Source organism: Sinocyclocheilus grahami, unplaced genomic scaffold (genome assembly GCF_001515645.1).
Source record: "Sinocyclocheilus grahami isolate Dianchi unplaced genomic scaffold, SAMN03320097.WGS_v1.1 scaffold1000.1, whole genome shotgun sequence".
NCBI lineage: Eukaryota > Metazoa > Chordata > Actinopteri > Cypriniformes > Cyprinidae > Sinocyclocheilus > Sinocyclocheilus grahami.
Genome location: NW_015506179.1, coordinates 458,814 through 484,110, shown reverse-complemented (window position 1 = coordinate 484,110; position 25,297 = coordinate 458,814). Strand labels below are relative to the sequence as shown.

Below are 25,297 nucleotides of genomic sequence, written 5' to 3'. Positions count from 1 at the left end.
TCTCTCTCTCTCTCTCTCTCTCTCTCTCTCTCTCACGCACACTTTGTTGTTTTTGAAAACCTTTTTGCTCCTTAGTAATGTGTTCATTATTCTGTGTTCACAGCTGTGGTTTCCAGGCTCTGATTCCAGAAGAAACACTCAGTGTCCCTTAAAAGAGAGAGCGCTGCCACGTGAGTCATCTGATATTTGTGGATGCAACTCTGTGTAAAGATCATGCACAGTATATATAGATATCATTAGTGTTGACGTGCATAATTGAAGTGATAACTCCACCAGAACATCATGTCAGCTCCTCCACAGGAGAGAAATTCACTGAGCCTGATCCAAATGAACTCTCCATCTGATAGACGGGTACAGATGGTGAAGAATAAAATGTCACCACGTTTGGTAAAGTCAATGTGCAGTGTGACAACAGTGTGACTCTTGTGACAAGCTTCCTTACATTCCGGCTGAACTCGAAGGCAGTGTGACATTTATCGATCACAAAGAAGGAACTGCTGTGCAATGAAAAAATTCAAAGATGGCTGGTAAAATGAGAGACTATTAAAACTGAACTGCTGTATTATATCTTTATGAGTTGGAGCGTGAGGAACACTGTTCACACAGTGAGCTGCTGCCCGTTTCTCTCTTAACTGTACACGAGTCGGCTCCGTAGGTTCTGGACCTGGTCTTACTGTTGTCTAATGTAAGCAGTATCTATGGTGTGGCTGACTGACAGAACCGTCTCTGTGCCGCTCGCTCCTGCAGGTGGAGATGATATCTTGTCCTCGAGCTCTGCTACAGTTCGTGGCTCTGTTCTGCGTTGGGAGCCTCTCTGCCCCGCTGACCAATCAGATCCCTCTGCCTCTGTGTGCTGGCGAATCCACACGCAGAACTCTTACTGTGTCCCCGCCCCCAACGCCAGCCTCCATGGGACGAAACTGGTACGTGACGATCCCACGATCATCATAAGTGCACTGATGAACAGAGGTGGCATACTGAGTTCAGACTTACTGCATACTGTGCATAGTGCACATGTCAATAGTACATGAAACAGTAGGTCATATGCAATGATTTAGACAGCAGTATGTTACATTGTCCTGACATGACCTCATTGTTACATATTTTGTGTAAAAATAGTTTTTAACAGTCCAATCAAATGCGTCAAGAAAGACCTTCTCTCCCTAAAAATGCAACGTCAACTTGGATGCATTGCATATACTGTACATTTTGTCACTGAAGTATTTTATGCATGCTTTGCCCAGTATATTGCCCAGCAGTATGTTATGCTGAACACAGCCACTGAAAGCCTTTTGCTCTTTCAACAGCAATATAACGTGTCTGCTGTAGATAGACACCCTCAGATGTGTGTGAAGGTAACGCATGCTCCAGCACACATTAATGCATGTTTCAAATGTTCATGTTTCTCATGTGCATGTGATGTTTTGGTTGCAGTTTTCTCTAAATGGCAGTCGTCGAGTGTTCTGTCCGTTCGAGTCAGGTGAGGAGTGCGTGAGCGAGTGTGATGAAGAGTGCTGATGTCTGTCCTCCTGTCTGACTCTTCTGTCTGCTCTCTCTGTCAGAGGGCCGCTCCGAGTGGAGCGTGATGGTCGTTCCTGGATCCCTGCACCTGCACCTGCACCTGAGGTCCAGCGTCGCTGCGTCGTTTGCTGCTCAGCTGTGCGCCAGACGGGGAGAGACGTGTTCATCTCAAGGAAGCATCGTCTCACAGCGGGTGGTTCGTAATAGATTTCCTTCTGTTTAAAGAGTTTCATTGCACATTCAGTTAGTGTTTGCATTCAGCAATGCATGAGAAAGAATGTGAAAGATTCTCGTATGTAAAAAGTCTGTGAGCATCTGTTGCCAAAGACCCTGACACATTTGTCCTTTGTTGTGTATTATAGGGTAGAATGTGCTTATATTGGCTTTACATCTATAAAGTTTTAAAGTGGACAGAACACACATCTCATGTTAATCTTGAGTACCTACAGAGCAGTACTTGACCTTCATATCTCTGAAGAGTCTTTAGTTTGATCAGATTTATAAAAGACAGACAGCTTTACGCTCCTCTCTGAAAACCGTCGGGCTCCTGGAGGCGTGTCGTGGGCGGAGCTAAAGCTGTCACGTAGCGATCGTCTGCAAGCTGTGACATCGACATCAATAAAGCAGGAACAAAAACTTTATTGACTTTATTGTTATTTGTTTCTCGAGCATTCGTCACTGAAACGCCGGGAACAAACAAACACACTTGTGTAACTGTTGCTGCTCCGGAGAAACGACCTGCATCCACTGTGTTCACTACCGCTGGGCTCTTTGGGAAGCTGAACAAGGTTCTCTTTCCCTCGCAACCAAAAACACTCTTCTTTGGAGACATTGTTCTGTGCAGCGCTGCTGAATGAAGCACGTTGATGGCCGTCTCTCGCTCGCGCTCTGGTCGATGTTTGCTCTTCCGGGAGAATCCCGCCCTTCATGATGTCATACAGGGCCTTGTCTTTCCCAAAAAATCTTTCGCAAACTTATCCGAACCCTGAAGGAGTGTATTTGGCACCGAAATTCTCCGGCATACATCCAACTCGTTTTTTGAAACGGTAACAGTGTAAATAACGCAGAATGCATGAGATAGCATTAGACCCCCCCCCCCCCTCACCTTTAAATGACATTTTAAATATATTATTCAATATTTTAAAAGTTGTTGGAGCCTCGATGTTTTAGTAGTAATAGCCGAATATAGAATATAACCGATTTCTTATATAGCTGTTCTTGCTTTTTTTCTCATGATAATTACAAATATTCATTTCAACTCAAATGTGGTAAGTAGCTGTGCAATAATGTACAAGGGGTGTGTTGTTATGGCAAAATAAAGCTTCAGTGTGATAGAAGATAACTGCTTGTCCCTCACACACTGCACATACTGCTCTCCTCAGGATGAGGACGCCACTGAGGCTGAGCTGAGCGTGCCCTTCCCCTTCCTCTCATCTGGACTGTGTGTGCAGGTAATGCCTTTCACTTACAGTCTGTCCGTTCAAACTCTTTACTGTTCATCTCTGCATATGTCGTACTAGCTTAGTTCTCATACTGTTTCTGCTGTATATAGTGAATGAGCTGCAAAGAACACTGTGACGTATCCCACAGTGCATGAATGAACTGGAAGTGATATCAAACACAATTTTTGGCATGAAAAATGTATAAATGTTTATGCAAAATAACTATTTATTTACATTGATTAAATGTGCAATGTATTGACTACAATGTAGCATACTACTGTTTCACATACTATTTTCTAATAATAGGCACTATACATATCCACTATTGTTCAAAATGTTGCACTCAGTCAGTTGTTGCAGCTCATTGATAATAATCAGAAATGTTTCTTGAGCAGCAGATCAGTATATTATACTGATTTCTGAAGATCATGTGACACTGAAGACTGGAGGAATGATGCTGAAAATACAGCTGCACATCACAGAAATACATTACAGTTCAACACATATTCACATAGAACACAGTTATTTTACAATGTAAAAATATTTCAGTTTTTCCTGTATTTTTGAGCAATGCTTTTTCAAAACACTGAAATATCTCCCCAACCCCAGAGCCTCTGTCTGTCTGTATGCGTGTGTGTCAGCTGATCTGCTGCTGTCTGTCTGTAGGTGTGGCGCTTGGATCTCCGTGGAAGACGAATCATTTGCCCTGACTGTAAGTAGAAACATCTCTAATCATTAGAGCACACTTGCCGACAGATGGATGTAAATAGTCGTACTCATCCCAAGCCTTCACAGTCACACACAGGCGATGGGGTCTCATCACTGGCACTGCATTGGCTCTTCTGGCTGCGGTGACCGTACTGGTCTGCATCACGTGCTACCTGGTCAAAGGAATCACATCAGGTCAGTCCATAGACATTTCTATTTGATTTTAGGCCGGAAGCATGCTCTATGAAACTACTCGTACACAAAACGCTTGGTATATGCAATTTGTTGGCCAATTTGTTAAAAATGTTATCCTGACCCTGGTTAATTTCTGTGAGAGAGGATAAATGTATTTGTTTCTGCAGTGTGGCGGAGCGCTGAAAGACGTCCCGTGCTGCTGGTGTGCTCGTCTGATCATGCCGCGCACATCGCTGCCGTCTGCAGTCTAGCCTCCGGCCTGCAGGGGGAGCTCTTCGTGGACGTGAGGCTGGCGCAGTGGGCATCCTCTCTGGCTCAGCTGGGACCCGTGCCGTGGCTGTACGGACAGTGTCAGGCGGTGCAGAAGGTGGGCGGTCTCGTCCTGATCGCCTGGAGCCCTGACGCCCTTCAGGCTTTTCTGAGACGGACGAAGAGCGATAGGGTCGTTGGATCGGAGTTCTCTGAGACTGGTCTTTATAGTGCTGTTGCAGAGGAAGAGCAGAAGAGCTGTGATGGAGAATGGATGGAGAAGCCAGTGGAGTCGTCTTCTATCACGGCTCCTGTGTTCAACGCCGCCCTCTCCTGTCTGTGGACGGGATTACACAGCGATGGCCACGCCAGGGGGTTTGGACTGGTGTGCTTCCAGGGCCTTAACAACAACAACAGCAGCAGCACTTACATCCCAAAACAGCTCCGCTGTGTCCCAAAGTACTGTCTCCCGAAGGACCTGTCCTCTTTAATACACGACCTGGGAGAGCCCACAAGAGCCCACGGGAGTGGCCGATGTTGGCCACGTCTTCTGTCCAAAACGCTGTCGTTCTTCATGTCGCGTCAGCTCGTGCCCAGACTAGAGGCAGGACTCCCTGGGCCGGGTTTTCCCAAGAGCTCACGGAAATTAGTGCGCGGTACAAAGTGGAAGACGTGGAGGCAGAAAAAGCGGCGAAGTAAAGTGGTATCTGGGTGTTTGTCCAGAAAGGAATGCTCAAAGAAACATACTGCGCCAGAGCTACTAGGAGCTGCACACACGTCACTGAAATCATAGCAGGGTGAAGCGGCTTCTCTCTCTGACTGAACTCACTCTGTCGTCTTGTTCTTTGCATGCACCGGTACACAGAGGGAAGGAGAAAGCCAATTCAGAGGCATCAGAGCAGAGGTGAGTCCAGCTTTACAGTCTGTCCAGCAGGGGGCAGAAACATCAAACTGTTGCCTTCAAGTCTTCCTGTGAGGTTCCTGGTAAACCACTGGCTCTGGACGATTCTAGACGATGCTTGAAACTTCGTATTGTTAGCACTTCTCATGTCATTGCCTGCTTAAGATGAATCACTTGTTGTATTGATATACCAGACACTTTTATCCAAAGCGACTTAAAAAGAATGAAATGAACTCCCAGCAAAGACTCTGGTTTGCATGGCTTCTGCTCTGGTTTTTCTAAAAATGAAACGCACCCAACCTGGAAAGTCTGGACTCAAAGGAAACCTACTGGTAACTGTGACATTATGGTGCTGTTCACATATGATCATTCTGACAGCTGAAGGCAGCAATAAATATCCAGTAAGCATTCCCTCGAGGGAAGAACCAGTGCTGGCTGAAGACATTCTCCAGAAGAAGAAGAATTCATGAAAACATTGTATTTTTGTATAAAGACCTGCTTCAGAGGACTTGTATTTGTATTGTACCACTGAACGTCAACACCTTGGAACAAATGTTAACCAGAATCAGCAATTCTGTGTTGTAAATAAATGCATCAAACATTCAAACTCTAGTTTAGCTGATTATTATTGTACCACAGCCCAGTTTAATATACTCCGACACATGATGTTTACTCTCGGTCTTTGTACAGCAAAAACCCAACTTGTAAAACTGTTTTCATGTGGTCACAATGATCTTCTCATAATTTTTTCCCCTTCAGAATCAGGAACCCTCTGGGACCAATCTGACCAACAGTAAAATGCATGCAAATTCATCAGTGAAGCAGCAAGAGCGCATGTTTACGTGCATCAGAAAATTAATAGAAAGTAAGATACAGGGAGTCATCGATATGTTCTCCGAAAGCTATTTTCCCCCTAGAGCTATGCTGCGATCACAACTGTTATGTTAGTGACATGCTACCAAACAAGTCTTCTCAACGGCCTGACAAGCTTGCAGATGCATCACGTGTCAGCAGAGTGTTACGGCACCTGTCCGTCTCGATAACTGAAAGCTGGAGGTTATGCAAAATATACCAAAACTCTCATTTTATCAACAGCCTTCATCCATTTGCACCCACAGCAATGTCCCAGAGACGGAAAGCGTGTTAGGTTTTGGTAAGTTTCATGGCTTCTAGAAGAACATTACAAAACAAACCAATGATGGAGTAAGTGTTCGACTCATTTGGGTTTTTCAGTGATCGATTTGGTCTCCACAACCTTGATTATTTGCTAATGATTATTTATTTGATCCTTTTCTTGGACTGCGACAGAAAACCCTTCCTATATTAAAGGGGTCCTACTATGCTCTTTTACAAGGTCTTGATTTTGTTTTGGGGGTGTACTAGAACATGCTCTCATGCTTGGTTCGAAAAACGCATTATTTTTCACATAATTTACATTATTAAAATACCTTTCTCCCCAGCCTGGCACAAACGGCTCGATTAGTTCCGGCTTTGATGAAGGTCCGCCTTCCGAAAAACAAAATGTGTTGTGATTGGTTAGCTGTCCCAGTGCGTTGTGATTGGCGAACAGCTTAGACGGTGTTTCAGTACTGCCACGCCCCCTTGTTCCGTCTTTCAACAAAAGCTTTTTTAGGGCGAATCCAGCACTGTACTCCCTCATGTTGTGGAAGCTGTCCTCAGTAAAATGCGCAGCACACAATAGCAAATTGGGGTTATAATGCTCAGGACCGGAGTTAAAAAATAAATTGCAACCACTGTTTCCTGACATCATCCGCTTTCGGAAGGTGATTTCCTCCGCTTTCACGGAGGTGAAAAAAACAGCGTTTCTTAAGGTGGTCACACACCGGGCGAGAAGCGCAATGCAGCGTCACGCCACGTCTTTAAAATTTGAACACATTATTTTCTATGAGTGTAGGCAGTAAAATGCGCAGCACACAATAGCAAATTGGGGTTATAATGCTCAGGACCGGAGTTAAAAAATAAATTGCAACCACTGTTTCCTGACATCATCAGCTTTCGGAAGGTGATTTCCTCCGCTTTCACGGAGGTGAAAAAAACAGCGTTTCTTAAGGTGGTCACACACCGGGCGAGAAGCGCAACGCAGCGTCACGCCACGTCTTTAAAATTTGAACACATTATTTTCTATGAGTGTAGGCACACCGGTGGCGCCGTTCGGCGTCTGTCCGCGGCGCCCAGCTACGTCGTGTTATACTTGTTGTAAGAATTGTTCTAGACGCGGCGCTGATGGTGCGTTCAAGTCATGTCGGATAGATCGTATTTACGAGTTGAATGCACATGAATGCCACCACAAAGTCGTTATTACGAGTGGGAAACTCAACATTTTCTTTAAGCCCAGAGTTTCCGAGTTGGGGGCGTGTCAATGAGAAACATGGCAGAATCGATGGATGCAACGTCTGTAGTTGACGGTAAATTTTTGTTTAAATTGATAGTTTAGTTGTCCTATAAACTTAAATTGGTCATGTTCTTGTTACACAGCTGAAATCCAAGTAAAAAAATTCAGACCCTGTTATATTTTCTTGTAATTAATTAAAAGAAGGTACACCGCCATCTTGTGCCGACTAAACTGACTTGAACGCACCTGACGTCGTAATTACGATTTGTCAACTCGTAAGTACGAACGTCCCAGGAGAACTTGAACGCAGCATGAGCTTCTCTCCGTCTCCGGTGTGAGACCGCCTTTAGACATGCTGAAAACTTGATGCTACAGCAGCTCTTCTTCTTGGTTTTCTCTGATGCACTAACTCTGCAGCAGCACTTCATTCTGTGGGAATTCTTTGTAATGATATTCTAATGAGCCGCTTTGTGACATCACAAAGCCCGGAAAACAAACACTGTAGTCCAAAATAGCCATTTGCTGTAGTTCTTGAAAATTGATTTTTTTTAAACGAAATATCTCCCTTTGGAGTGGACTTTGAGATTTGTAACTTTCTAGGTCTTTTTAATGCCCAAACATACACACTACACACTGACTAAAATTTAAAAAGTGAAAAAGCGTAATAGGACCCTGTTGAGTAATAATCATGTTCCTTATAATGTAAGAGTTTGCAAACGTGCCAGCGTTGCTTGTACACATGAGGGGAGAAAGCAGGGATTTGTCTGGTGAAAACTGTTGGTTGGAGAAGAGAGGTTGAAAAATAAGAGAGATTGGTGACATCGGCTGAAAAAGTTAAGTTGAATCAGCGAGTTACTACGTTCTGACAAAAGATTACAAATACAACCTTGTTTTTTTCTTTGGACTAAGATGCACTGAGGAATGGCTTGCAGTAAGAGGGGAAATAGAGCTAAACTGACCTGATCTGTATCTCAAGGTAAACATGAAGTGCCATTTCCAGCCCACTGCACTTCTATAATCATGACGCACTGAGACAAACATTCAGCTGAAAGAAATGTGGGAGGATGAAAAGATTGTGACAACAGCTTATTTGATATAATAAAACATAAAATGCACAATTTAATCAGAGCAGATGATCCGCCCTACATTGTGTTTATGCACAGATGCTTGAATGACATCTGACATCTATGGTGGGATAGTAACTTTATTTTTATTTGATAACCACTTGACTGAGCCGGCTGAGCTATTCTACTTAAGAAAGTCACATCTGAAACCAAATAAGCAAATGATAAGAGTTTATCATTTTGGCCTGAGCACATCTCTAGCTCTAGCTAACAATGTGTTTGAAAATCAACACTTTAATTTATTAATGGTTACATGAAGATATTATCCCAAGTTAACCGGTTCCTGTGGCCCTGAACTATCACAAACATTGTGTTGGACACATACTCGGTGTTCAGCTGGTGTTCAGGCAGACACACACTATAGTTTGGTGTTTCGCAATACACAACAGCTTCTAAGATGTAAACTGAGTGCTTCAGGATTAGTTGGTGAATTTGTACACTGCGGCTGAGCTATTCTACTTAAGAAAGTCACATCTGAAACCAAATAAGCAAATGATAAGAGTTTATCATTTTGGCCTGAGCACATCTCTAGCTCTAGCTAACAATGTGTTTGAAAATCAACACTTTAATTTATTAATGGTTACATGAAGATATTATCCCAAGTTAACCGGTTCCTGTGGCCCTGAACTATCACAAACATTGTGTTGGACACATACTCGGTGTTCAGGCAGACACACACTATAGTTTGGTGTTTCGCAATACACAACAGCTTCTAAGATGTAAACTGAGTGCTTCAGGATTAGTTGGTGAATTTGTATAAGACCAATATAGTAACTGTGCTGTGCGTGACTAGCAAACATGCATGCAAAACAGCACACTGCACACCATAAACAAGCCGATTCTGAGGCCTGAGAGCTTGTGGACAGTCAGTTCTCTTCACTCAACGTAATGATGATGCCTTTTTGAGGACAGCAGTCTTTGCTTTGTTTCGAGTAGTTTTGCTCATATCAAAGGCAAACTAAGCAAGAATACAGCCAACAAGTGACCGTGTTACTGCAAATACCCAAATTATGCTTTAAATATAGTCTGTAAGGCAAAACTATCCTGTATGTAGTAAGAAGAGTAAATGCTGACGTTTGAAATCAGAGACCAGTGGTGGTCTGAGAACAGCACTGGTGTGTTATTTTACATTGAAATGGGAAACTGAAGAAACTGCTGCATGACTGCCACCAATGCTGCAAGAATTTAATTGTAATTATTACAGTAACTGCCTGGATTTGATGAATACAGAAAGAAAAATCCATTTCAGTTTCAATTTAAAAGTACTTTATTGGCATGATTGAGTTTACATACAATATTGCTAAAGCGCATACACAAAACAGGTAGCGACATTGTAACACTAACAAAAAAACAGTACAAAAAAAAGGTGCAAAGTAATGAATAAAAATATAATACTAAAAAACATGTATACATTTAAATAATATATGAATGAACATTTATCCAGGCATTATGAAAACAAAATACTGTAATATATAAATATAAAATCTATAATAAAATAGTGGAAGACATGGTTAGGGCTTGTCAGTGAGATACAGTAGTCTGCCGGGCTGTATGAGTGTAGAGTGCACTGTTTCTGAGTAAGTGTTTGTGTAAGAGTGTGAGGTGTTTGTGCTGTTGGGTGAGGAGGAGGAGGAGGAGGAGGAGGAAGCTTGTTCTTCTGAACAGTTCCCTGTCGAAGCAGCCGCTCCTGAGGAACACAGGTGAGTCTCTCCTCCTGATCTACAGCTGCTCTATCATACTTTAAATGGCTTCATAAACGGCCATGAAACATTGTACATAAACACACACAGAATACTGCAGCTTTCATTTCTTTCAAATTGCTTTATACATATTTATATGCTTTATATATGTTATATTATACTGTTATAAGATAGTTACATGTGTGGATTGTGTGTTCAAATAGAGATTCTTTTCACTGTAAAAATATGATCAAGGGAAAAAAGTTCAGCAATGTTATACAGGATTCAACTTTTTATTTTTTATTTTTTTTTAAGTCAGTTTAATTTAAGTTGAGGTGACTTAGATGCATTGATTGTGCTTACAAATTAAAGGCTGTAACTTTTTTTCTAAGTATTGATGCTACAAATTAATATTTGATTTGGCAGAAGCCATAGATCCAAAAGCTTTAAACTCTCTCTCTCTCTCTCTCTCTCTCTCTCTCTCTCTCTCTCTGTCTCAGAACGAGTGGCGGGAGCTGTTGAGTTAGTTTGAATCAGACAGCATCTGTGTGTGTGTGTGTGTGTGTGTGTGTGTGAGCACTGTGTCGTATTGAACCAAACCGTGAATTTTGTGAACCGTTACACCCCTAATATATATATGTGTGTGTGTAGTTAACGCACACAAAACATGATTAATTGATTTCAAGCATTGCGCTCATTTGTTTTGGTGTTAATCTACTAAATAGCAGCAGCAGTGAATGTTAATTCTAGAAATTCCAGAAATCTCTCTGGCTCCAGCAGAGTTTTGGCCGTATCATTTCAGGCGCTCTCACTGCCAGTAGCGTCCCTTTTCCATCTGTCTGAACTTTTCTTCCTTTCTCTATTCGTCTCTTTCCATCTGTCTCAGTCATTTTATTCTCTCTCTCTCTCTGATGGATGTAATGTGGGGGTTGAATGGAGAGATCGATCAGGCGCTGTGCGTTGAAGCAGTCAGGCTGCTGGGCCTCTGCGAGCGCAGATTATTTCCCAAATTATTACAGCCGCCAGATGCTTGTCAGAAGACTCTCTCCGTCAAGGTTAGACTCTCTCTCTCTCTGCCTCCCTCTCTCTCTGACTCAGAACGAGTGGCGGGAGCTGTTGAGTTAGTTTGAATCAGACAGCATGTGTGTGTGTGTGTGTGTGTGTGTGTGAGTGAGAGAGAGAGCGTCATGAGTGTGTGGACCCTGCTGCTGCTGCTCTCTGTGGCGCTCTGGGTCTTCACTCGGGCGCTGGAGAGGGCCGAGCTCCACGCCGGTCATGCGCTCACCTGTGGACAGGTACAGTACGAGCAACACGGCTGGCTTCCTAGCTAGACTGTTCACTTTTAAAGTTATTAATAATCGATGATATCGAGACTAAAGTAGCTTCAATTAGCTGAAGACATAAAACTGTTTTAAACATGCTTCAGTCCTGCTTTCTAACAGTTGTTAGTGTAGTACAGTTGACTCTCTGCAGTTCCAGACATGTTTCTACATGGATACAGTTACTGGGAATCTGGCTGTTTGCTGTGGGGCAGTGAGTGTGTGAGTGCGTGGGTGTGAGTTTTAGGAAGTTAAACATTTCCTTGTTTGCTGTGGAGAGTTGTGTGCATGTGTGCAGTTCTTCGGCATGCGCGCACACACGCATGCGCTCAGTGTGTTCTCTTGCAAAGCCAGCAGAGACATGCGACAACAATTATCTACAACAATCTATGCATATCACCACTTAAATACCACTACATTTGCTTGTGTTGATTAGCTGATTGGCATGTCACCATATTCTCATTTGTTGAGATAGTGAATTGGTGGGTTTTTGTTAAATGTGAGCCAAAATCATCACAATTAAAAGAACCAAAGACTTAAACTACTTCAGTCTGTGTGCATTGAATTTATTTAATACACGAGTTTCACAATTTGAGTTGAATTACTGAAATAAATGAACTTTTCCACGACATTCTAATTTATTGAGATGCACTTGTAACTGTAATACAGTGTTGTTTTGCTTAAATGACCGTAATACAAATGTAATTATTTTAGATTTCATCCCTGAGTAGATGTAACCATCATTAAAGTTAAAATGCAAAATTAGAATGCATTAAGTCTTAATTATCCTAAAATATAGGTGTTATTCTCTCTAAGCAAAAAAAAGATTTTGTCATGAAATATTTTTGTCATGTGATATATATGTCTGTGTGTGTTATAAATATTATTTATGTAAGTGATTTCTGTTAGTGTGTTAATGTGACTGAATCTTTGTCCATTGTTTTGTCTCTGTAGGGTATAATTTACTGCGAAGTAAAATCAGGTAAGAAAACCTAGATATGAGTGTATGACGGATGTTTCACCATGACCGGCAGAACTGTGCACTTCACTGCCTTCATTTGTCTAACTGTCTTGTCTTAGGTGGCCACACGTGCATTCAGGATGATGAGCATGTCTATGTGAGCAGTCTAGACGCCTACATCGTGCAGTGCCAAAAGCAGCAGACCTGGAGCTTGTGCCTGAAAGTCCTGGTGAACGTCACAGTCAGAGGTGCGTCATCGTTGTTGGTTTGGTTTCTCTGACCAGCAGGATTATTTCTTGAGGTGTGTTGATGCTGTGTTAGATGCAGATCAACCTGTGATGGGTGATGGCAGTGGTAGTGGTGATGAAGAGGCAGAGGTAGAAATGCATGAAGGCGCTCATCAAGAAGACCTTGTCAACATGACGTCTGCTGACGCTGCTGTTCGTGTGTGTTACACGTACTCTTCACAGAGCCACTCCAGCATGCTCCGGTTCACAGTCCGTTCTTCAGCGTTTGATGACAAAGCTACACTGCAGGTCAACAGATGGTCTATCTATCTATCTGTCTGTCATCACATACCAATGGTCTACCAAGCAGAACACCTTAGCAACACTCTAGCAACCACATTTCAACTTTCAAATCTCTTTCATATCTCTCTTAGATCTGCTCAAGTATTCAGATAAGATAATGTTTGCATAATTTTCAAACTGCAAGTTCTCTCAAGACTAGACTTACAGCCTCAGCTTCAGACATTTTTCAAATTTTGGGCAAGGCTTTGTCAAGCTACCATTATATTTAAACCTTTTGTAGTTGCACTGGATGAGCTGATTGTTTCAGGTGTATGTGTCGTAGGTGTGGATGTCTTTAGTGGTGGAGATACCGGAGGCAGAGCTCGGCAGTTCTGTCGTAGTCCATTCTTCATGCACTAACTCATGCACTCATGCACAAACTAAACTTGTCAATCTTCCTTCAATAGAGGAAGGTAAATATGCCATAAAACATGCACGCCTCTTTCACTAAGTATTTGAGACACATAAATGACTGCTGAACATTCGTTGATGGATGGCACCAATACATTTTTCTCTTTCAGTGTGTTCCAAGGGTTTAGATGCCATCTTCTGTAAGGGTAAGTTAACAGGTGTCCAGTTTAACTGTCTAGTTTGTGACTGGTAGAGTGACAATAATAAAGTTGCAGATCACAGGTTCGATTCCCAAGGCATCATGCATCCTGATGAAGCGTGTAGTTTGAACGCACTGTAAAGACTAGTTCATACTGCTTCAGTCAATGCCAACAAACTTTGTGTAAAAAGCAGCAACTGTAGCTACCCTGAAACCAAACACTATCCATTATGGAAAAGTTTACCCAAATGAGAAAATTCAGTCATATCGGGCAGGGCAGGGGAAAGTCACAGGTTACTGGTGTAGTGTCATAAAAGTACATATTGTTTATTTCTTATGAGTAGGAAGTATTATATACAGTACATGTAGTGGGGTTTTTCAAATATTTCAGCAACAATAAAAGTTAGATTCTTCAGCGTCACACCCTGGCAGCATATCATGAATATATACCAAGAAAACATGACTTTTAAAAAAAGTACTTATTTTCTAAATCGTCTAAGTGTGCAATAGCACCGAAAGATAATTTGGGTGGCTCGAGAAATTCCTTTAAATCAGTAATTGCATAATTTACATATGATGTATTTACAGATCATACAGTGCCCTCCACAGTTGATACCCATATGGCAGATATGAGCTAAACAAACCATAGAAAAATTTCTTTAATTCAAAAATCTAACTTTTTATTAAAAAGTTGTATTTGTAATTAAAATAAAATATAAACTCAGCAAAAAAAAAAAGGTCTCTCAATTCCAACTGCTTTTATTTCCTGCTAATTTCTTAATGTATTAATATTTGAATATTTTTTAAGAAAGGGAATAAGAAAGTGTGGGGCGGGGTGAGCATCTCATCCTCATGGACTGCACCAGATTTGCCAGTTCTTGGCAGGATTATGGCATGCTAATGCAGGTGATCAGGAACCCTGACATCTTTCTTCTAGTGGTTTTGAGTCAGCAGAAAGGTCTTACTGTCCAAAATTATTATAACTGTGAGCTTAATTGCCTGCTGGAAGGTCCGCGGCCCAGTTTTAACTTTGTGACAGGGTCATTTAGATGCTGATTTAATATCTGTTGGTACTTGATGGAACATGTCTCCCAACAAGATGTCCAGCGCCTCCACCATACTTTATCACAAAGCTGGACTCAGTAACTAGGGAGGAACCAGTGGGAATCAGGAATCAGGAATCCAAGAAATGCAAGGAACAAAACTAAGCACACCAACAAGACATCCATACATGGACAAGAGCACAAGAAAACACAAGGGCTTATATACACTGGGGTTAAGAGCATCTCATCCTCATGGACTGCACCAGATTTGCCAGTTCTTGGCAGGATTATGGCATGCTAATGCAGGTGATCAGGAACCCTGACATCTTTCTTCTAGTGGTTTTGAGTCAGCAGAAAGGTCTTACTGTCCAAAATTATTATAACTGTGAGCTTAATTGCCTGCTGGAAGGTCCGCGGCCCAGTTTTAACTTTGTGACAGGGTCATTTAGATGCTGATTTAATATCTGTTGGTACTTGATGGAACATGTCTCCCAACAAGATGTCCAGCGCCTCCACCATACTTTATCACAAAGCTGGACTCAGTAACTAGGGAGGAACCAGTGGGAATCAGGAATCCAAGAAATGCAAGGAACAAAACTAAGCACACCAACAAGACATCCATACATGGACAAGAGCACAAGAAAACGCAAGGGCTTATATACACTGGGGTTAACAAGACTAACTAGAAAAAAGCAAAAGTAGTATTTAAAGCACCACCTATGGTCTGATCGGGGTGTGTGTGTGTACCTGAATAGTGGGGGAGATTTGGGACCATGCTGTCAAATTTGGTGCTTTAGGACTTACGGTTTTGACTGGCCAGACACTTTTAGGGCAGGAGAAGAAGAAAATCAATACAAATACAATAGGGTTCCGCTACCTTCGGTGCTTGGACCCCTAATTAAAAGATTTTATTTCCACATAAAAAACAGGGCACATGTGACAGTTTACAGTGCGGATGAAGTACTTTGTTACATTCAGTACTTTCTTTTCTGCCAAATCCATATAAACCCATAGAACCCAGCCCCACTGGAAGTTACTGGCAGACTGTAAGTGCATGAGTTTGATGACTTTTTCTGGCAACCATCCCAAAGAAGTTGTGGTCTAATCATCATTTGGGAGACTTTGGAGATAAAACTTTTTTTTTTGCGCGATTATTTTGAATCAAAGGACAAGAGGAGAAACCTCAAAACCAAATTTTTACGGTCTGTTTTGCTCATATTTACCAAGGGTGCCAATATTAGTGGAGGACACTGTAAATGCTTATCTGATTTAGTCAAAGAGGTTATTTCATAGATCTGCTGGACTCCTCAGTCATCAGTGGACCCCTGTGACCTTCTCTCTTTGGCTTTGTTTTCCAGTCCCACCCAAGCTGCACAAGAAAACTGACCATGCGACAGGAGCAATAAAACTGTATGTGACCAAAGCAGATGAAGAGCGTTTCCAGGAGTTTTCTGCATGCCAGAAGATGGGCCGGAAGGGACGCTGTCTTACGGTGGAATGGGTATGTCACGCTGCTCTATAATACATTTGCACTTAATTGGTTCATTTAAGTTTTAACTTCTTTCTCTGTCTCTTCCTTAATGTCAAGAATAATGCCAGCCATGAGTTTGAGCTTTTACCCAGCTCTGTCGGCCCCTGTCTGTGCTTTGAGGTAATGTTTATTTACATTTATTCATTTAGCAGACACTTTTATCCAAAGCGACTTACAAGCGATCGATCATAAAGAGGCAATAAAACACAACAAGTGCTTGTTTGACAAAGTTTCAGGCATGGCTTAGAATAGCACAAGCTAGAACAGGGTTGAATTATTGAATTAGTGAACAAATAAATAGAAAAGCATCATTAAAGTCATGCATATAAACATACAGAATAGATTGTTTTATATAAGTAACACTGACTAAAGATGGAAAGGTAATAGAACGATGTTTATATTTGAACATGTGGAAACTATGTAAAAACTGTCTACCGAGAAAGTAAATATTAGTTATGTGGGAAGCTAGTATTATTATTATTGTTGCAGTTTTTCTTGCTCTTTAACTGATGCTTATTCTCTTTCTACTTTTGCATAGATTTGGGGGAACTTTCCTCGAACCGAGTATTGTCCATTTTTGAATGAAACAGGTATGGCATTCAAATATATTCAGCCGCACCTTGGTATAGTCAGAGTTTACAGGCTGGAAATGGCGTTCTAGTAGGAAAGTACTGCTAGTGCTACAGTAGTAGGAAAACTTTCAGACTTTTTTCATGTTGAACTGAAGAGAAGGAAAGACACAAGTTTCAACCTCCATCTCACAAGCTCTACAGATTTCCACTGTAAGCACATTTAAAATCAGAAAATGAGACGGTTTTGTTTGTTTTGGAGGAAATCATGGAAATGATATTCTTCTGTAATCGTGCATGCGACAGATGCTCTCCATGGAGCGTCAGCTCAGGAGATAACAATGCAGTCCGTGCAAACACTGTAACATCATGAGTGTTTCGCTCTGGTTTCGTTCTCAGCTGTCTCAGGCGCCAGCGTGTCCGTGTCTTTGGCAGAGACTGAAACGCATCTCAAGGCTCTGGTCTGGAGCCTCAGTGCCCCCTGCAGGCTGGAGGCTCAGCTGTGGTTGTGTAGGAAGGGCTCAGGACTGGACAGAAGCTGCCATGCGGTCAACAGCAGATCTCAGGTCCACACCCGGCTGAACGACAGCTGGAAGGAGACTCAGCACAGACACTGGGTGCGAACATGTGCTTGAGATGTCAAATATGGTGCCGGACAAGTCACACGGGGAAGTTTAATCATTCGAGTTAGGGGGTCATTCAAATCACAAGAACGAGAACTGTATAAGCTATAGTAATCATGAGGCTTGACATGACCGTATAAGTAAACTCAAGTGTGCTTCTGAGCTATACTTCTCTTACACTTATTTTTCTTTCATCTGTTGCAGCAGTTAGAAGGAGAGTTTTTACAAGTGGAACGTCATCCTTCATTGTGTATGCAGGTACCTAATGTGTATTTTATCACGTTTGCAGTTCATTTCTGACATACCTGTGTGTTTTGGGGAACTGGCAGCATTGTGTCTCTTGTCCAGGTTAAAGTGTCAGGAATGGATGGTTTCCTGGGACCAGTATGTCCTTTTGAAGGCAAGAGCTCACATCCATTAGTTCTGCATAGAGAGCAGTTTTAACTTTAGTACTACAGATGTGATTGGGGGGGGGGGGGGGGGGACCATACTTGGCCACGTGTCACGTCACTTGAAAACGTCAGCACGTGTGCATCATGTCAGTGGCCACATTCACAAGGAGCATAACCCCTCCCTCCACCCTAGACTTTACCTTGGTCACATCTTTGCATATGAAGTTTGTAGAGCATTAAATTACATGCGCACGATCTACATAAGACACTGTGAAACTGACCTCAGACCATCAGACCGTCCTCTGCATCCCACAAAACCCCAACTTCGTGTATATAACACCTCAGCTCTTTCACAGTACTACAAACCGGGTGGAGAAATGGAATCATATTTAATGGAAATAATGTCACAATACAAAAAACAGGCTTGAATTTCTATGTATTATTTTTATTCTTTAGATTTTTGTGTAAAATGTGTATCTTTGTGATGTCTCTCTGTAACAGGCTGCGTGTTCAGATGGCTGAAGGTGGACGATGTGAAGCGTGAGTTTCCTTCATGCTCTCTCCTCTCACGCTGGTCTGTTCCTGTAGTTGTTGTGAGTGACAGTCATGTGTTTTCAGCTGCGGCGGGGGGTGTGGAGGTGCTGCTGGTGTGTCCTCCCGATGCGGACTGCACTGTCACTGACTCTGTGTGCCGTCTGTGCACCAGTCTCTCCGCCGTGGGCTTCCGCGTCTCTCTGGACCTGTGGAGCCGCTCGGAGATCAGCGCCCTGGGGCCCGTGCCCTGGCTGCACTCCTGTCTTGATCAGGTTCAGTGGCGCGGAGGCAAGGCAGTGCTAGTCCTGACCGATGCGGCCTGCGAGCGGGCCGAGGAATGGGGCTGTCGAGTTGCCAGACAGAGACCAGAAGAAGAAAGGCAGACGTGGGTAGACAGGGGTGTCCAGTCACTGACATGCTCCGAGGTCTTCGACGCATCGCTGAGCTGCATTCTGGCGGACTATCTGCTGGGTCGAGCTGGAGAGCGGTTCATGCTGGTCTGGTTTGATGGGCAGAGCCCTGCGGTGCTGGCCCTGCCGGAGCTCTTCAGGGGACTGCCTTCGTTTAGCTTGCCTTCTCAGAGTCTGGACTTCATAATGGAGCTCACGCAAGGGCCTCGTAAGGGACAAAGAGTATCAGAGCGGTGGGTGCGAGGGGGGGCTTTGAGAGCTGCATCAGGGGCGCTCCGAGGGCTGGCGGGAACTACAGGACACATGTGTGCAGGGCTCCCTCGGGACTCTGAAGAGCCTGGGACGGAGGAAGCCTGGGAAACTGTCCCGCTACAGGCAGACCAGTCGAGCCCTGCTCTCCACACAACAACAAATACTGCAGGTTGGGTCTAAACTAGTCTCAACCAGACCTTTGACTAAGCGGCATGAGGTCTGGTCCTTGCTGGGCCTTATTCTGGCCAGAAACAAGCCTCTTACAGAATTAGTTCATGCAAAACAGCTGATAAAAACATCACAATAATCCACAGCACTCCAGTCCATCAGTTAACATCTGGAGAAGACAAAAACTGAAACTAATCCAGCATTAAGACATTTTAACTTCAAACTGTTGCTTCTAGTTGGACTGGAGTGCTGTGGATTACTGTGGTGTTTTTATCAGCTGTTTGGACTCTCATTCTGACGGCACCCATTCACTGCAGAGCATCCATTGCTGAGACACTGATGCAATGCTACATTTCTACAAATCTGATGAAGAGACAAACTCATCGTGATCTTGGATGACCTGAGGGTGAGCACATTCTCAGCATGTTTTCATTTTTAGTGAAGCATTCCCTCAACATGTACTCAGAAGTAGCGCAGCTCAGTGAAATTTCATGAGTGAAATCCAGTCAGTTCAAAAGGAGTCGTGTGATCTGGAGTTTCGCATGAGGATTTTGTTCATGTTCAGGTTGATCATGCGGATTCACCAACATAAAGCAGCTTGGTTTGAAAGTGACTTCTGTGTGAGCTGTGCTTTATAAATCACTACTGATAATAGTCTGGAGCTTTTTCACCCATGAAATCTAATGTGACCGCACCTTTAGACACTGTGTGACCCACATGATGACCGGTGTTTAGGTGGCGGGTTCATCTAAAATAGATTCTGCAGAACATTTACTGATCAGAACTGCAGTTTATGGGGCGATATCAGAAACTGCCCAGGTCTGAGTGAACTCAGTCTGACACTGATGTAAAAATGTATGTATGATATGTAAATGTATGCCTTATCTCAAGCTCAGAACAGAGTCTGCAGGATGGACCAGAGCTTGTTTTACACAAGGAACCACAACTAGACCAGCTGGACTCCCTCTTGAAAACATGGACACACACAACATGACAGAACTCCAAAGACAAATATAAGAGAAGGTCAAAATTGTGAGAGAAGTCACTTTATTCCTCTGACTAATGCACAATTAAACTGCCGTGCCATATGGAGTATAGAGGAGGCACAAAGGCTGTAACACAGAAGGTAATAAGCTATATCTCTCATATCCGATGTAACCGTAAGCTTTTGAGTCAGGTGTCCAGTTGCATGAATGATTTGACTTTTTTTCAATATTTATGAAAAATATTTGTGGCTTCAAGTTGTATGCCTATACAGTAAAAAGTGTGACAACTAGCCCCAGTCTCCCTTATTGGTTTATTCGTATAATAATGTTCAACAACTAGATTAATTTGTTTTTATTAAATGGCATGTCAGTCCGCATGTGTTAAAAAAAAAAACATACATCCATATAAATAAATAAAAATATATGTCTCGCCATCAGGTTAAATAAAATGGGCAGGGCGATGACGATTCGTGATCCACAACTTTCATGTTGAAACACTGTTGCAATTTAACGAATCTAGTGTACATGAGCAATGCAACAAACGACATCGTTTATTTGAAGACTAGAGCTGCAGTGTTGCATGGATATAGGAACTCCAGCAGGCATTCAGTCATTCGGGCTCTGCAGACGCTGTTGTGCATCTCTGATCTGGCCTACATTCACCAGCACCAGCACCAGCATCAGCATCAGAACCAGCACCAGCATCAGCACCAGCATCAGCATCAGAACCACTCAGAACAGAGTCTGCAGGATGGACCAGAGCTTGTTTTACACAAGGAACCACAACTAGACCAGCTGGACTCCCTCTTGAAAACATGGACACACACAACATGACAGAACTCCAAAGACAAATATAAGAGAAGGTCAAAATTGTGAGAGAAGTCACTTTATTCCTCTGACTAATGCACAATTAAACTGCCGTGCCATATGGAGTATAGAGGAGGCACAAAGGCTGTAACACAGAAGGTAATAAGCTATATCTCTCATATCCGATGTAACCGTAAGCTTTTGAGTCAGGTGTCCAGTTGCATGAATGATTTGACTTTTTTTCAATATTTATGAAAAATATTTGTGGCTTCAAGTTGTATGCCTATACAGTAAAAAGTGTGACAACTAGCCCCAGTCTCCCTTATTGGTTTATTCGTATAATAATGTTCAACAACTAGATTAATTTGTTTTTATTAAATGGCATGTCAGTCCGCATGTGTTAAAAAAAAAAACATACATCCATATAAATAAATAAAAATATATGTCTCGCCATCAGGTTAAATAAAATGGGCAGGGCGATGACGATTCGTGATCCACAACTTTCATGTTGAAACACTGTTGCAATTTAACGAATCTAGTGTACATGAGCAATGCAACGAACGACATCGTTTATTTGAAGACTAGAGCTGCAGTGTTGCATGGATATAGGAACTCCAGCAGGCATTCAGTCATTCGGGCTCTGCAGACGCTGTTGTGCATCTCTGATCTGGCCTACATGAACCAGCACCAGCATCAGCACCAGCATCAGCATCAGCACCAGCATCAGCATCAGAACCAGCACCAGCACCAGCATCAGCACCAGCATCAGCATCAGAACCAGCACCAGCACCAGCATCAGAACCAGCATCAGCACAAGCACCATCAGCACCAGAACCAGCATCACTCCACTGAAAGAAGAGCCCAGATCAGATCAGCCCCAAACAAACAGACAGGAAGAGGAACTGATGTTGCAGCTCACACTGGGATTCAGTGCCGTAAGAGCTTCAGTCAGTCTAAGGATGCTTTTGAGACTCAAACATAAGATCATAACCACAACACACCATATGGCTCTTTCATGTCATATTTATTTATCACAGGTCCTGCTATAGTCAGGTCCAAAATTCTGAGACCACTACTGAAAAGTTTTTTTTATTTTATTTTTTTTAATATAACTTCATACCATTTTACATTTTTATAAGTTATATTATCAGCATAACAGTGAAATTGAAAAGTCGAGCACAATGTTTCATGTCACACGATGTCATAGGTCACACAGGAGTCTCACAGTCATGAACCATTGGGCAATGTCAGGACATTTTAAAATGGTAAATAGCAGGGATGGGGAAGTCACACAGATGAATAAAATCTGAAATAAAAAACATGCTTTTTGATATAGCGAATATATACTTTTCTAGAATATCTACTTTTCTCAGCAAGAAATTTCTCTGTAGAATAGCTTTTAAAAATCCTTTTCCAGTAATCATAAACTATTGTAAATAGCATGGAAATTCATTGGTTGAAAATGACAGACCTCTGACTTCATATGTCAAGATAACAAGTGAATGCGTATGTTAAAGCAGTGGAGCAGTTCTGTGTAGTGTGAGTGATCGGGACACTCGTGTGTGTGTGAGAGAGAGTGTGCAGGACGGGATGTGCTGGTAGTGGCCGCTCGTGTCAGTGCTGGTGCTGTGCTCTCTCCTGTCTGAGGGGACGGTGAGGACGGCACACTGTCAGACCTGCCGCAGACTCACTGACAGCTTTACCAAGGTCTGTGCCACTGCTGCCTTTAAACAAGACAGCATCAGATCTATTCACCATACAACATATGACTTTGTAACTCACTTCAGAGTGAAATAGGGTCTTCAATGAGCTTCAATTTATATGAAAAAAAGTAAATGACAATAAATTTAAAAAAGATAAATATCAGCACACTGAAAGTTACAGACAGTTTATTTACCAAAAACCAGTGCAGTGTTTCAGTCAGTCAGGTCTTCATCAGGCACAGTCCTCATCCTCACGAAGACCTGACAGCTCCAAATATTGCACTGATTTTCTAAATAAACCAGCTGCAATTAATAATTTGTAAAATCTACTGTATGTCATTTATAATGAATGTGCAGACATCTATCTTTTCTGTTAGTTTAGTTGTGTTTAAACACATTCTTTTATATGCACAAAGCATAACAAAACAAAAAATATTTTAATATTACATTTTAATATAAAAGTCTTACAAATAACAGAAAACCATCACATTTGCGGATCCTAAGACAGAGAAGAATTGTGAAACTATTGTAATCATCAAAATCACAGTCTTGTTCAGTTTTGCCAGTGAAATCTTTGCAGATATATTGTGAATGTTTGGCCGGCCTGCTTGAGCACCAGTGTGTAATAATCTATGCATCATTCTCTAAACCCGGTGTGAAGGTCTTATGTTGACAGGAACGTTGTTCAGTTCAGTTCCGTTGATGGTGCTTCTTTCATTAGGGTTTGGAGCGAACAGCCAATAAGAACTTTGGAGGAGGGAACACAGCTTGGGAAGAGGAGAAGCTGGCGAAATACGCACGCAGGTAAACATTAGGGTGGCCTTTATTAGGGGGTACTTTTTTTTAATTGGAAATGTTAACCTCTCACCCCCTCATTTCTTTCTCCACTAGAAGTGTGTAATGTATGCAAAATACCATCCAGATTATTTGTCATTTAGGGTATGCTCAAACATTTTTTTTAAATCAACAGGTACTTCAAGATCTAAATGGTGATATTAGCAAAGGTTTTGTTCACTGATAAACTTTTGACTGTTTCGATATCAGATGACTCTCTAACCATTAGGCCACAACTGCCCCTTTGTTTCTGCCACTGCTCCAGGTGTGTGTTCACGGTGTGTGTGTGTGTGTGTGAAATCTGTTTCCAGGTCCCTGCAAGAGTACTGTGGTTGAGGGACTTGTCGGATCATAATAAATATCTAGATCAGATCTCAGTTTTGTTCCAAGTTCACTTTTCTCACCAGTACAGTAAAGCCGGGACTCAAACTCGGGACGGCTGAAGAGCAACGGCGCTACATGCCGGTCTAACAACACTGTTCTGTGCTCTCGTTTTTCACAGTTTAGTAATGGTCTTGTATAATTATAAGTTACGTGTTGTTATGGTCATTGGAACAATTTCAGTTTTGTTGAGCACACCCTAAAAGTAGCCCAATCTCAGGGAAATTTGGTTTGTTTCCATTTCTCATGAAGGGCAGTTGGCTGAACGGGTGAGAGCAGAAGATTTCAAAAGTCCAATAATAAGGGCCACCCTTGTAAACATCTTCACTGATCCAACTCGCAGCGTTATTTCAGAGCAGAGGACTGTCATCCTGGTGTATGATCTTTGTTTCACAGGCTGTGTGTGTGTGTGTTTGCAGTGAAACGCGTCTGTTAGAGATCGTAGAGGCCGCATGTGACAAGCCTGACTTTGACTGCAACAGGCTGCTGGAGCAGATAGAGGACCAGGTGGAGACATGGTGGTTTCACAGGTGCCTGTCTTCTTCTTTTGTCAGTCATTAGGTTGGCTTGAGAAAGTGCTATTTAAGCTTCTTCTTCTGAGACTAAATTTGGACTGTATCTCAGACGAGATTTTTCAAGCTACAACCATCAAACTCGGGTCAGACATTCAGACTAGTCTGACTTAGGTTGCTATATCTCAGGGGTAGCGAACGTTGGTCCTGGAGAGCCGCAGCCCTGCAGAGTTTTGCTTCAACCCTAATCAAACACACCTGAACAAGCTAATCAAGTTCTGAAGGGTTATTAGGAAGCTACAGGCAGGTGAGTTTTAATTAGGGTTGGAGCTGTACTCTGCAGGGCTGCGGCTCTCCAGGACCGGAGTTCGCCACACCTGCTATATCTTTTCTAACTCATTGGACTTACGATTTTCATTAAACAGACAATCAAAACTATGAAAAGTCCCATATAGACTTTCATCGAGGGGGTCAAAACTTTTGTACAGTAAGACTTATAAGAGTGTTTAAGAGAGTGTTTAAGCTGTCTATCATCAGCAAAGCATAATGACTATACTAGGACAACATGCTAAATCATGTTAGCGACATGCTAATCATGCTAACAACACGTTAACAACATGTTAATCATTCTAAATACATGTTAGCAACACACTAATCATGCAAGCAACATGCTAACACCATGCTAATCATTCTAAATACACTGGACAAAATTATAAACGCAACACTTGTTTTTGCCCCCATTTTTCATGAGCTGAGCTCAAAGATCTAAGACTTTTTCTATGTACACAAAAGGCCTATTTCTCTCAAATATTGTTCACAAATCTGTCTAAATCTGTGTTAGTGAGCACTTCTCCTTTGCCGAGATAATCCATCCACCTCACAGGTGTAGCATATCAAGATGCTGATTAGACAGCATGATTATTGCACAGGTGTGCCTTAGGCTGGCCACAATAAAAGGCCACTCTAAAATGTGCAGTTTTA

At 42.3% G+C, this 25,297-nt stretch overlaps 2 protein-coding genes across 2 annotated transcripts in view; both read left to right on the top strand.

Annotated features, from left to right (window-relative positions):
• LOC107565402 (interleukin-17 receptor C) overlaps positions 1-5,618 on the top strand; it is a 14,437-nt gene extending 8,819 nt beyond the window's left edge. The window contains exons 9-17 of the mRNA XM_016250633.1: positions 104-170; positions 748-923; positions 1,308-1,355; positions 1,435-1,480; positions 1,563-1,717; positions 2,904-2,972; positions 3,630-3,675; positions 3,759-3,866; positions 4,034-5,618. Coding sequence (XP_016106119.1) covers positions 104-170; positions 748-923; positions 1,308-1,355; positions 1,435-1,480; positions 1,563-1,717; positions 2,904-2,972; positions 3,630-3,675; positions 3,759-3,866; positions 4,034-4,908 — 1,590 coding nt within the window. The 3' untranslated portion in view covers positions 4,909-5,618. The remainder of the gene's footprint in view (positions 1-103; positions 171-747; positions 924-1,307; positions 1,356-1,434; positions 1,481-1,562; positions 1,718-2,903; positions 2,973-3,629; positions 3,676-3,758; positions 3,867-4,033) is intronic.
• A 5,722-nt stretch (positions 5,619-11,340) lies between these two features.
• Positions 11,341-25,297, top strand: part of LOC107565411 (uncharacterized) — a 17,781-nt gene continuing 3,824 nt past the window's right edge. Inside the window, exons 1-16 of the mRNA XM_016250645.1 lie at positions 11,341-11,467; positions 12,446-12,473; positions 12,572-12,700; positions 12,774-12,988; positions 13,305-13,434; positions 13,543-13,578; positions 15,973-16,115; positions 16,203-16,265; positions 16,684-16,768; positions 17,114-17,331; positions 17,542-17,595; positions 17,686-17,737; positions 18,231-19,090; positions 22,489-22,593; positions 23,311-23,393; positions 24,224-24,340. Of these exons, the coding sequence (XP_016106131.1) occupies positions 11,360-11,467; positions 12,446-12,473; positions 12,572-12,700; positions 12,774-12,988; positions 13,305-13,434; positions 13,543-13,578; positions 15,973-16,115; positions 16,203-16,265; positions 16,684-16,768; positions 17,114-17,331; positions 17,542-17,595; positions 17,686-17,737; positions 18,231-19,090; positions 22,489-22,593; positions 23,311-23,393; positions 24,224-24,340 (2,426 nt within the window). The 5' untranslated portion in view covers positions 11,341-11,359. The remainder of the gene's footprint in view (positions 11,468-12,445; positions 12,474-12,571; positions 12,701-12,773; positions 12,989-13,304; positions 13,435-13,542; positions 13,579-15,972; positions 16,116-16,202; positions 16,266-16,683; positions 16,769-17,113; positions 17,332-17,541; positions 17,596-17,685; positions 17,738-18,230; positions 19,091-22,488; positions 22,594-23,310; positions 23,394-24,223; positions 24,341-25,297) is intronic.